The 12,972-nt window shown below is 38.4% G+C and overlaps 1 protein-coding gene across 1 annotated transcript in view; it reads right to left on the reverse strand.

The window, feature by feature from the left end:
- The window catches only part of LOC113405054 (ribonucleoprotein PTB-binding 2-like), a 64,199-nt gene that overhangs the window by 3,313 nt on the left and 47,914 nt on the right, over positions 1 to 12,972 (reverse strand). The window contains exons 7-10 of the mRNA XM_026655318.1: positions 9,970 to 10,074; positions 9,662 to 9,773; positions 3,383 to 3,648; positions 245 to 356 (exon numbers count right to left, since the gene is read on the reverse strand). Coding sequence (XP_026511103.1) covers positions 245 to 356; positions 3,383 to 3,648; positions 9,662 to 9,773; positions 9,970 to 10,074 — 595 coding nt within the window. The remainder of the gene's footprint in view (positions 1 to 244; positions 357 to 3,382; positions 3,649 to 9,661; positions 9,774 to 9,969; positions 10,075 to 12,972) is intronic.

Raw genomic sequence — 12,972 nt, forward strand, 5'->3', positions numbered from 1 at the left:
GATAAGTACTCATATAAACTGTATTTTTCCAACTAGAAAATCAGTTATGAAGGTCGTTTATATCAATTTACTTTTCTTCTCGGTGCAAGTTCTTTGAAAGAGAATCCAAGGTTTTATTAATGACAAATGCTGTGGTTGTTGGGATCGTTTAGTAAGCAGAAAAACAACTTACCACACTCTGCTCTTGAAAGCCTTAAATCAAATCACAAGCTGTTAGACCAGCATCTGCGGAATGGCTGCTTACCTGAAAGACATACACCACGCAACACGCTTGCCAAATTCAAGTAGGGATTGGTACTAAGACGGATTTCTTTGGGTGGTTCTCCCAGGAGCGAAGTCTGGTTTTTTGAGGGAATCTGTAAAAATGTTATAAATCGTCATTCATTCCATTTTTCAGCTATCACTCAAGTCATAAGTAAAACAAAAGCAATGACATGTGCTTGTCTCTACATGACTTTAAAAACATGCAGATTCCATAGGTTTTACAGCAGAATATCTCCACATCGATCCTGAACTGAATCATCTGAACAGACTGCTCAGATCACAGATATTTTTTCTTGCCAAGTAGTTTGTCAGCCAAGTGTCTCTTTGGACCAGCAGGGAAGGGTTGGGGAAGGGGGGAAACTTAGTTTACCTGAGAATATTTAAAACCTCACTAAAAGCCATCAGATTAATACGCTAACAGTAAGCATGTGATATAGACGACTAGCTTCAACTCAAGTCTCTGGCAAACCAAGGACTGATGAACTCTGACTTAGGGAGGCAGAATTTTCTCTGATGTACTAATGTAAAATGCCTTTCTGATCAAGCTGCTTATCAGCGCTAGCACTACTTACATTAAAGGGAAAAATAGTTGGGAGCGGGTCTGAGACCCCAGGACTCACTCACTCCCCCAAACCAGCAGAGGTGCGTGGGCTTCTGGAACTGTGATGAACTGAGTCTATTCTGCTAGTTTTTTCTTCTCTGGGGTGCTAGGTCCTTAACAGGGACAAGCTGTTTCAGGAGGAGAGCAGGAGCTCCAGAGGCAGCCTGCCTGCCCAAAGGCCACCCCTAAGGATATGTCCATGCTACATTCCGGAGCGAGCGCCTAGCCTGGGTCCGCAGACTCGGGCTAGCAGCGCTCTCACTCGCGTGCTAAAAATAGCTGTGTAGACATTGCAGCTCAAGTCTGGTGAGGGGCTAGGGAGGGAGGACAGCATCTACACAGCTATTCTTAGCACGCTAGTGAGCACTCCCCTAGCTTAACCTTACATTTAATTTGTTGATTTACAGCATAAAAATATACCCAAAATAGAGTTACATGTGCAGGTGGCAAATTAGTTAGCTAATCCTACATAGATTCTAGCAACATTTAAAACACCTGTCATAGCACCCCCAACACCTCCCAGAAAACATTGTTCTCGCCACTTTTGAGAGATGGGTCTCCTGATAAGTCATAACAGTGATGCAGAAGCACTTACTATTAATATCAATAAACACAAAGGAACTGGTTTATGCTGAGGCATATGTCACCTCTCAAACTGTAACACATGGGAACTGAAAATCACCTCTTTTACAGGCCAATCAGAACACTGAGTGAGATTCCACAGAGATGTACTGAGTATCCTACATAGAGGGCAAACTATTGGGCCAAATTTTCTGTGGGCATAAGACCTCAATGGCATCACACCAACAGATAATTTGGGCCATAAATTTCAGAGGATTTTTACCTGCTTTTCAACACTGGGTGTAATCTCTTCACTGTTAATGTACATTCAGGTTCCTAATTCACCTGGTAATCACATTTGGTACATCCGTTTGGGTTGGAAGTTGGCTTTTTCTACTACTAGTACCAAGGAGTTTATTCAAATAAGGGCAATTTGTTGCCCTTAATATTTAAAATCATAATTAAAAATGCAAATGGATTTGCATGTCTAAAATGGAATTTAATGCTCATGAGAAGTGCCACAATGTCAGCCTGGGAAACTGAAATCCTCTCTTTAGTCAAAACTCAGTAAGGCATGAGTCCCACCTCACACTACCACTGTAGCGGAGCCCTATTCTGGGAAAGGTTCCTACCTCAGTGAGTCAGGAGGTGGTTCAGTCTCCAGGCCCATTCAAACCTTGGGTTCAGTTGACACTGACTATGAGGGGAAACCAGTTAGTGCCATACTATTAGGAGTTTCGTGATACCTGTCCACTGGGAACTGGACTGAAGACAACACTCTCTCAATTTCACAGAGACCACTGAGCAGCCATCCCAGAGTATGGATGGGCTGATTTCAAACTGGAGAACATATAATCACTTGAAACATGTAGCCCAGTGTGATTTTTATATAATTTTATTCTAAATCCATTCTGTTAAAAATGCACAAATCTGGAATGTGCTACTAATGCACTCGCCTTAGAAAACTGGCCCCTGTATCAATTGATGCAGAAAAGGAAGTAACTTTATTAATATCTCTGCCAGAAAGGCTGTCCAAAAGTATGGGATTCAAAACCTCCCAAGATAACCTGCAGATTCATTTTTAGAATACTTGATTATCTGGAGTTTTAAAAGTTTATTTTCCTTTTTTATCTGTATGAAAGGGTGAACGGAAATGCTGATTAAAATATACAAAAATAATCTGTTTAAAATCCCAAATCATTACACTAACATAGATTTAAAAATTAAAATAATTACATATTAAATAAATGCTGAAAACAGAATGTAGCCGAAGACACTGCTTAGGTGCTAGTAATCTCAACCGCTTCAGGAAAACAAGAAAACTTAAATCAAAATATAATAATCTAAGATATTTCAAGTTTTCTGTAAATGTCAAATGTTTAAGTAAATACATGTACAGAATCCAGTTAATGGCTGCGAATCTCAAACAGTTTTTAATAAAGCATTTCATTTCAGCTTTAATTTTTTCTTCTGCATCCACACACTTTGAAAGAATAACTACTAAACCTGATCTGATGTCAAGGAAATGCCAATTGTGTTTTAAGAGGCTGCAGATTAGAAACACACACACACACACCCTAACCTAGAGGTACTGTTCTAGTTTACAGTGAATGAATTGCAACACGAGTTCCATTTTTACTGTCTAAAAAGGGCATTTCCTGTAGCTTAGATAATTTCATCATTACATATACAGAGGCACGTACATGAGGATAATAGTACTATAGAAAGATTCCTCTTTGTTAATTCATTTTGACAATCAAAAGACATTAATGTTTCCTTGCTGTAATTCATAATCCAAATGACCTTAAAATGCTTTATAAATCATTCTATGATTCAGTAAATATTATAATGGAGATACTGCAAAAAGAAAATGCAGTTAACTTGTAATTGGAACAACAACAACAACAAAGGGGGCGGGAGTACAGGAATGCAAAATCTATGTCCGGTTTTTCTTACCCCTGAACTTGTATCAGTGCTTTTTGGCTGACTTTGCTGTTGGGGATGTTCTGTGCGTAAGCCTCCAGCAGTAAAATTTGTTAAGCTCTGAAGACAAGCCTGCGACCCTGAGCCAGCTCCTTCTGACAGTCCCACTGTAGTTGATTGTTTATCCTGAGTATTATTTTGCCCTGGCATAGCTTGTCCAACAACGGGCTGATTTGGAAAGAATGGCAAGATGCCCATCCCTGTTGCTGCTGTTGTTCGATTTGGAGTCACATTAGATGCTGCAGTCAACCATAAATGGAGAAACCTTTCTGTTAGACAAGATTTATCAGAACATTTTACTTGTGGTTTTTATTAAGTGATGACAAAAACATTGAGAAATCTATTTCAAAGCTGTCACATAACAGTTAATCCTGATGCTGGTGGCCAGGAATGCTGCAGTAATAAAAACCTGGAGCTTAATTTAAAACTAAAGCTAGAACAGAAAACTGTAACTGTATTTAATGCTATTTCAGTCTAAACATCTGCTAGGCTAAGAAGTTAAACTGGTTCATTTGTTTTTTCTGCTACTCAAGAAAGCTATGAACAGCAGCAGAGGCCCCTAAGTGATCTGTCTGTGGGCTCAGGAAAACTGCACAGCATCAGTTCACACTAGGAAGGTTTTCTTCACAACCTGAAGGGCAATAAACTCTTTTTTTAATTAAATGAAGGCTTAAATTCTGCAGAAATTGGTGGCCTAAGTCTCACTGCTCCACAGGAAAACTCTTCTACTTACCACTGGTGAGTGCATTATTCAAGCCTTGTCTAGGAATACTGTAAAATGAAGTAAGGTGTCTGAAATCATTTATTTAACAAGACTTGGGTGCAATCAATGCAGAGTGTGGGGCTGTTAGTAGTCCCAAAAACAAACTGGGTGGAAAAGAAGAAGTTATACTAAACAGAGTCATCTCCGATCTTTCCACAGACAGCTTAAGGCATCACTGTGCCAAGGAATTTGCAACCAAAAGTCACATCCATCAACACTTAGACAGTAAACCTCTAATGCTTAATGGAGTGAGCACAAACAAACTGTTTGCAGAGCTCCTCAACTAGAGGAGTTTATTCACCTTGGAATAACAAGTCTAAAAAGGCAGATCCTGAATAAAAAAAGTGGCTCCAACCTTCCTAAAAATTGGTAATATCTGTGCAAGTAGAGTATTAGCATCCTGAAAATATTCAAAAAATGCCACAATGTCATCTGCACCAGGTGAACAACTGAGAGAAGTGAGACAGAGGAGAGAAGATACTGGTTTAAGCAGGAAATTCTGCAGAAACTTTTGCAAATCATCAATATGATGAAATACCAAGAGGGACTGCGGGATAGCACCCACTCACCTGGCACATGTAAATCTATTAAACAAGAAACGCTTTGTGCCAAAACCCAAAGAAAGATGGAGGAGAGAGGCACAAAAGTCAGAACCTGGGATGCACCAGATTAAGGCTTTAGGGGGCCACAGGATAGTTTATTTTAAATATATAGAAATAAACCATGAAAGAATTCCTACCAAATAGTCCACTAAGAGCACAAACATTTAAGAGCTGCCATCTGGATTTTCAAGGCACTGCATATAATTCCCCGTTGTCAAATGTTGGAATCAAGAGGGAGGGAAAGTGGTAAAATCTACTGCAAGGCTGATTTTAGTGGCAAATAGAAATTTACAAGGGTTTCCTTAAAAGGCCTGTGCTGTTTGCTCAGGTATTATGAAAGGGGCATCCCGGGCAGTAAACACAAGCCATGTTTTACCACATTCAGGACAGAAACATTGAAGAAGCTAGGCAGGACCAAGCTTCCCCCATGGCCACTCACCTACAATTCTATGAAACTGATTGTGTAGAACTTGCCCATCTGATCCCAATGGATAATCCCTGCTCAATTTTTTCATCATCCGGGAATAGGGAAGATGTTTGGTTAACCTTCTGCTTCTATTGGCTAGCTGCTGAGAAGCCATGGTGTGCACACACAACACTTCAGGGGGAACACCTGTTGTACAGCACATTGTGCACAAGGATTACAAAATCAGACTGCTACCAAGGCCTGAAGGTGCAGTTACACATAAGAAATGCTATGCACAAGCAATACAGAACAAATCCAATGGCCAGTCTGCAGGGTTCCTCAGCATATACTCCACCTGAAACCTTTTTGAAAAAACCTACTGATATACCAACTTTGCACTGCAATCCCATGAGTTCTCAAGTGAAGCAGAGTTAGGCCAGGTCCATGCATATCTGTGTGAGTGATTCTGCCAATAAACGCATACATGCCTCAGGAAGTGGAGTCAGTGATTTAGTAGCTGGCACTTTGCCTTCTGAGTTAGGACTGAAGCAAACTGCAGTATAGTATCACAAAGCACTGGATTGCTGGAAGCACCCTCTTACAAAAAACAAAGTGAGCAACAGCTGGCACTTCTCACAGGAGACAAGGGTGTTAACCCCGTTGTCCTGGCCAAATTCAAAGTCAAATACTTATGTTCTGTGTATCTAATTTTCCCCTGCAGTTCCACTTGGATTGAGCATTCGTCTTCATTTCCTGTCATAAACTGTTGCATAGTGTTGTAAAACGTGTATCAAGTTCCACCCTGAGGTCATACTTCAGAGTGAATAAAGTGATCTCTATCTCAAATTTGTATCTGTTTGCTAAAGGGACACAGTCAATTTAAAAGAAAAAAAAATCACCCTTTTCTCAGAGAACAATTTACCTCTGAGTTACAATACCCAAGATAACAGAGATTAGAGAAGAAAGTATTTCTATTTTGTTTAGTTTGTGCATTCACAACATCCATTTTTGTACAGTCTCTCCTGTGTAGTAAGTCATTGTCCTCAGTTGTTTGGGTGGGTCTTTCACACAGTAACGTGTAAAACACACAGAGGGACTCAGGGCAGGCATAGTACATGACACTATTTTTAATTCATTCGGTGGATTTTAAAGTTAATTCAATGGATTTTAAATTGACAGCGTCCCTTCAAAGCCCATAAATTAGCCTGTAAAGTGCTCTGTGTGTAGGACAATATGAGTATTACAGATATAGCTTTGACTTCATTCTTCCTTTCTAGCATTTAACACAAAACACCAGTTCTGCTACTGAAACTCCCAACTTGCTGAACAGCTGAGCAACAAATCAGAGTTGCATAGGAGAGCATCAATCAAGTATAAAAACAATAGTCTTTACCAATATTTTGTACGGAATGACCATTGGCTGCACCTTACTAGAGATAAAAATGAAACTCAGACTCCTCTGAAGATGGCACATCCTGGAACCTAAAGGGCAATAATTCTGCATTGTGGTTGGTAATGACATGTGAAATAGAGCCAATTCCAGGATCTGTACTAGCGGTAACCACGTCACCAAGTGCAGTGCACTTTCGGATATTAACATGCAACATATGGCAATTGAGTTGTTACAATGTTTGTGCAATGTAAGTTGTCATTAATTTTGATTGTATCCACATTATATGCAATTACAAATGGGAACAGAGGTGATCTGTGCAACGGGGAGTGGAAGGGAACGTGTCCAAGAGACAATCATCTCTAAAGCCAAGCTGGACTATCCTCCACTAATCCCACTAGATCTTGCTCTTGCAGAGTATATCTATAATAGACCCATAAAATGCAGATGTGTAGTTTCTGAAATTATCTGTCAAGAGAATTATTTTGAGCAGTTTTCAAGTTACAAACAAAATTTCAGAAACAAGAAAAATTTATTATACCACTATGAAGAAAAGAATGACTAATGCTAACAACTCATCTTCTTAATACCGTCCTTAAAAAAGATAGAGAAATAAAATTCCATTAAAAGGCAAAGCTGCTAATTATGTTTATAGTCATAATTAACCTGTATATACAGTAGAACCTTAGAGTTACGAACACCTCGGGGATGTAAGTTGTTTGGAACTCTGAACAAAACGTTATGGCTGTTCTTTCAAAAGTTTACAACTGAACATAGACTTAATACAGATTTGAACTGTTAACATGCAGAAGAAAAATGCTGCTTTTAACCCTCTTAATTTAAACGAAACAAGCACAGAAACAGTTTCCTTGCCTTCTCAAATCTTTTTTTAAGCTTTCCCTTTAATTTTTTTAGTAGTTTACATTTAACACAGTACTGTAATGTATTTGCCTTTTTTTTTTTTTTTGGTCTCTGCTGCTGCCTGATTGTGTACTTCCGGTTCCAAATGAGGTGTGTAGGTTACACGTTTTCCTTCTCTTCTTTCACCCTATTAGGGGAGCAGGGCACTGGGGCTTTATAGAATCTTAACGCCTACATCCCATTCCATTTTTCCTCAGTTTACATTTCAAGGCTCCACATCAGAACCATCTTCCTTGCGGCTGAGAACTGCATGGAACTGCACGTTCACCAGCACTTTGCTGGCTGCAGGAATCTCTAATGAATTACCAAAGCTTTTTCCCCACCCTCCTTCCTGACAAGGGACAAAGCACCCTCACTTTACGGTATTCACAGGGAAGTGAAATCAAATGCAGAGTAGTAACTGTAGGCTTATCCAAATACATAGATTTATATGCAATGAAGAGCATTAGTCTTCAGAAAGCCTTTAAACTCCTTGATGCCGTTGAACTACCTCTCCCAACTTGAGCGCTAATTCCTTTTCCATCAAGATGTAATGTCAACAACTTTAGAGGTTTAAAACATTCCATGTAATGGACTTTTACTCAACACCAGGTAAAACCTAATAGGATTCCGGTGGGCTGGATTCACAGCTGATTTCAACAGAACAGCTACTTGTAAGAGAAGCTTTGTGATGTGGAGATGTATCAGGTGGGAACCTACAGGAATGAATACGAAACACCTATTTCTGTCCTCATGTGAAGAGACAAGACATTAGGAAAATTCATTAAAAACAAGGACTATCAGTAAAATCAAGATATTTGATTTCTCCAAAATCAAAATGTCGAGGTCTACAAGCGTATTAAAAGTAGACGCCCTTAAAATGGAATAAAGTTAATTGTAGGACTAAAAGGCATGGACTAAGAGAGGCTACAAGTATTGAAAACCAAAGTAATATAAAGTAAAGCAAATGCCCTTTTTAACATGTCTAGTACATTGCATCAGATAGGGGATATGGGCATAAGCAAAGAAAAGTGAATAAGATCTAGTCCCATTCATATATCCAAGAACATCAGTAAAAAAATAAGACACTAAAATGAAAACAGTGCTCCTTTCAGAAACTGAGAACTTCAGGCAAGAAATAGCATACAAATCACCTTAAGCCATTAAAGCAAATTCAGAACCCTAGCCAAATATATTGCTGTGGGTTTATCTGACAGTTAAGAGTTGTAATAGGAGAGTGTTGATACTGTGCTAATTTCACTCAACACAGGAAGATGAGACTGTCTTATATTAAATGTTAAAGCACCTAGCGTTAACTCCTAGAGTCATTTCGCACAAACAGAATAGACATCTAACTACCCTATTTAGGAATTAAAATAATGCGGTCATGAAAAAATGTGTCCATGATTTTAGAGGCCGCTGTTAAAAATTTAGCTCACATCAGGAACAGCTCATTCCTAGCATAAAGGGGTTAATCAGCAAGTCTGTTCATGGTTAGCCTCTCCTTGGAATATGTGGCCCATTTCTGTTTACATTTTGCTATTCTGCTTACTCTTGGCTTCTTTCAGTTATATACCTGTTTGACTTAAGTGATAACCTTCCAGGTCAGCCTGAACTGACACCAAGATGTAAGCAAGTGTGTGTGGGATATATGATACCATGCTAATTATTCTGAATTTGTCTGGATTTTGATGTTTAAGCCTGCAAAATTAACATGAGCAGACAGTAGCCTGCTGGAGATTTAGATACTCAAGTACATGCCTGGCAAATACAGACCATGGAAAACAAAAATATGGGAATCTTCTGGAAGAGAAGGCAATGAAGTCAAGGTGTCTGTGCCAGAATCCTCATCTATGTATGCTTTAGAAGCTAAATGAAAATATGCCCATTGGTTGCATTGCTGCTTTTTTCATAAAATATCTAAGTTTGTGTAACTGGGAAGCCTCGGAGTTTGTGCCAGATAGTGAAAGCAGCCAACCGAAACCGATCAATACAGCAATAATCAACATAATTATTTTGTTAAATGCTCCTGTATTTCACATTGTTGTTAGGCATGGTGGCTTCCTTATTCTGTGGTGATAAGGTTAAAGTTATTGATTATCACTTTTGTTAAAAAAGTAGGAGTGAGTCAGCTGCATATTTTCAAACTGGACATTTCTGCTGGTACAGTATGAAACAAAATGTCATTTACATGTATGCGCTTCTCCATGGTTTCCCAGGTCTGCACTCACTGATGGTATTGGCCTTGTTCCCAATACTGTCTGAAGTAACATTGGTGGAGGCTCTCCAAGTAAGCCAGGTTTCTATAAAAAAGAACAAGTTGTATTGTAAATGACTACAGTCATCTTAGCTATTCCACAGGCTTTCACATACAGTTAATCTCTTCTACATATGCTAGATGGTTAAAGTTTTAATAGGCTAAAAAGTCCTATTTGTTTTAGAAAATAGTTAATAAAAAGGTACACAGGTAGATAACTAAAGTTAAAATGATGAACTTACACTGTTAGTTTGAATATTCTCAATTTTAATTAGTTGCTTCTGTGCCAGTTGTAGGTGGGAGAGGTTCTGTAGCAGTAAATTAGATGTATTCCCCAGAACAGAATTCTGTCAAATTGACACAAGAAGCATTAGTTAAAGAATACAAAAAAATTACACTTGTTGCAAGATTTCCAGCTGATGTGATATAGGCCAGATACTTTTAGCTTATGAATAAACATGACAAAGGGGAATGACAATATCTATGTTTATCTGAAGTCAGTGACTTCCCCTCCATAAAACCAAATCCTTGCTTCATTTGCAATCAAAGCTTTCAGAAGATTCTGAATTCCTTTTATCCTTCCTTTCCTCCAGTTTGATGTTCTGGGTGCTTTTTAGAGGATAAGTGTAGTTTATTGTATTGTGTTTTACAATGTTTTTATTTCTTACATGGCATCTGCTCCAAACATCTCACTGCTTTATTAGGTTATGTTGGGATAGTTAGGGGCTATTATATACTGCTTTACAGTCTCTAAACATTAATGCTACCTTCAGAAAGGATAACTACACATATATGATTCTTCCCTTTCTCATTGGTAAGTATCCTACCATAGAGCACTATTCCCAGAACATTCATAACGTGGCTAGTTATTCAGGCTATGTTCATACTGTGGCTCATAATGTTTTTTGAAATGGTTTTCATGCACAGTTACACTAAAACACTGTTGTAACACGGTTTTCATCCACAATCAAGACACTTAACAAACCATGTTGAGATGCCATACTAGAACTTTGCCTTGGGGATATTCTACAGTATGGTTTTTGGATTGCATGATGGTTTAAAAGAAATGGCTGTCCACACTGGAGCATCAAACCATGCTATACTTCAGGGGTTCTCAAACTGGGGGTCGGGACCCCTAAGGGGATTGTGAGGTTATTACATGAGGGGTTGTGAGCTGTCAGCCTCCACCCCAAACCCCGCTTTGCTTCCAGCATTTATAATGTTGTTAAATATATAAACAAGTGTTTTTAATTTATAAAAGAGAGGGGGGAGTCACACTCAGAGGCTTGCTATGTGAAAGGGGTCACCAGTACAAAAGTTTGAGAACCACTGCTATAATTTGTGCTAACTACATGACTGCTTGAAAACATTGAGTCAAACATCATTCTTGGAGAGCAAGAGGTTCTTGAACATGATTTGCCAGCCAAAACATATGTTTGCTCCAGGTCTCTATAAACCTTTTTCTGTAGCACTCTGGCATTTAAAGAACGCATTCTGTGAGGCAAGACTAGAAATATGGAATAAAAATTCCTCACTGTGTGAGTGCAGACAGATCACCACTAATGATTGAAAACTGAAGAAGCAGCTGAGAAGAGCAAGTAGGGCTTTGCATGCTTTCTGGCTTTGCCAGAACTCTGCCTCACAAATGTTTTTAGACATTTATAGCCAGCACAGTTTGTGTCCCAAAGTGGCAGGGATGCAGATTCCTTAGGAACTAAACTCAGAACACGTAGAACACAGACATTCATGTCACAGAACAGTCCTCTGTGTTTTGGAAATTATTTACAATAATATCAACACACAAAACAAGGAATCTCTAAGAACCTGCAAAAACAGAACTCTGCAAAACAAACAGGGGCCAAATCTGGATTAACTGCATCAATATGTTTGTGTATTGAGTCCGCACAGCCGTCCTAAGCATCTCAAGTAGAAATGACCTGCGTCTGATGTTGCCAGTACATCTTTATTTTTTATCATTTTATTTGTATTTTCTGAGTTACATCAAGAAAGAAAATGTACTGATTAAATGACAAACTTTTAAGAAAATTGTTTGGCTGAATCTTCAAAACAGACTCTCTGGATTAATCACAGGAAGAGCTGTTAAACAGTTAGATCAGGCAGTTAACACATAACTCTAAATGTTCAAAATGTGTTATGGTGGCACACACATTTCTATCATTAAGAAATACCAAGAGTAGTTAAGTTAAAAAAAGTATTCAGTGATTCATCCAAACAACTGTTCAAATTCTCATCTGTCATGTCCTCCTAATTATCTATAATTTAATTATTCTATAAGCAATGTTTTGGCATCATATTTTTAAAAAGTGATTCCTCTCAACGTATCAGTTAACAAAATCTTGAACTGTCAAGTCCACGCAGCAAAAACAACCTATGCAGGAAGGAATACAGAAATAAGCTGAACCAGTGTTCTTTTGACAAACCAACAAAAAGCTAGAAAGTAACACAGCTTCTTTTCCTGTACATGATAACACTGAATTCCAAGAAAGAAATAGTGACCAGACTCTCTGGCATTGAAGAGTACCCCAAAAAGATACAGAATACAGAATAAGGGTACACAAGTGCCAATGAAAGGAACCTAGATAATTAAATTACTGGCAGTAACTCAGCTTACTGGGCCAGGTTTAGTGACTAATTAAAAGCAGGAGCTCCCATGGAAGAATATTAAATGCATGACCCTATCCAAGGCAATAGCAATAGTTTGTTTGGCTGTAGTATACTTAAGCCAAAAAGCAGCGGATCATCATCAGTCACACTGCAACTATGTACAACATGCCTCCTTCCAACTGTGATTAAAAAGCATTTATGTTGCCTTCCAAGGAAGCACAAAATCTACAAGACCATAGAAAGAGCAGCAGTAACTAAATATATCAGAGGAAAAGGTCATATATATACTTTAAAAATGCAAGCAAATAACACTCTTTGTGTTCAATAAACTTTACAACATGCAGCAAATGTATTTTATTCTATGGTGTGCTGCAGATCTAAACAACATACCTAACATTTGAAAGGAATACATGCCTCTAGATAACGCATAATAGAAAAATGAGAGAAAGCAAAGTGTCTTTACAGTGAAGAAAATCTCTCCTATTTTAGTTCAATCTCTCTTAACAGATATGGAGCTATAGATCTTAAAAGTATAATATAAATAGTAACGAATAAATAAGAATTGTTTTTATTTTGAGTAGGAATTTCAAAAGTACTGAATAGAGTAAGGAGCAAAAGCC

Source organism: Terrapene carolina, unplaced genomic scaffold, assembly GCF_002925995.2.
Source record: "Terrapene carolina triunguis isolate 2854851 unplaced genomic scaffold, T_m_triunguis-2.0 Scaffold210, whole genome shotgun sequence".
NCBI classification, from domain to species: Eukaryota; Metazoa; Chordata; order Testudines; family Emydidae; genus Terrapene; species Terrapene triunguis.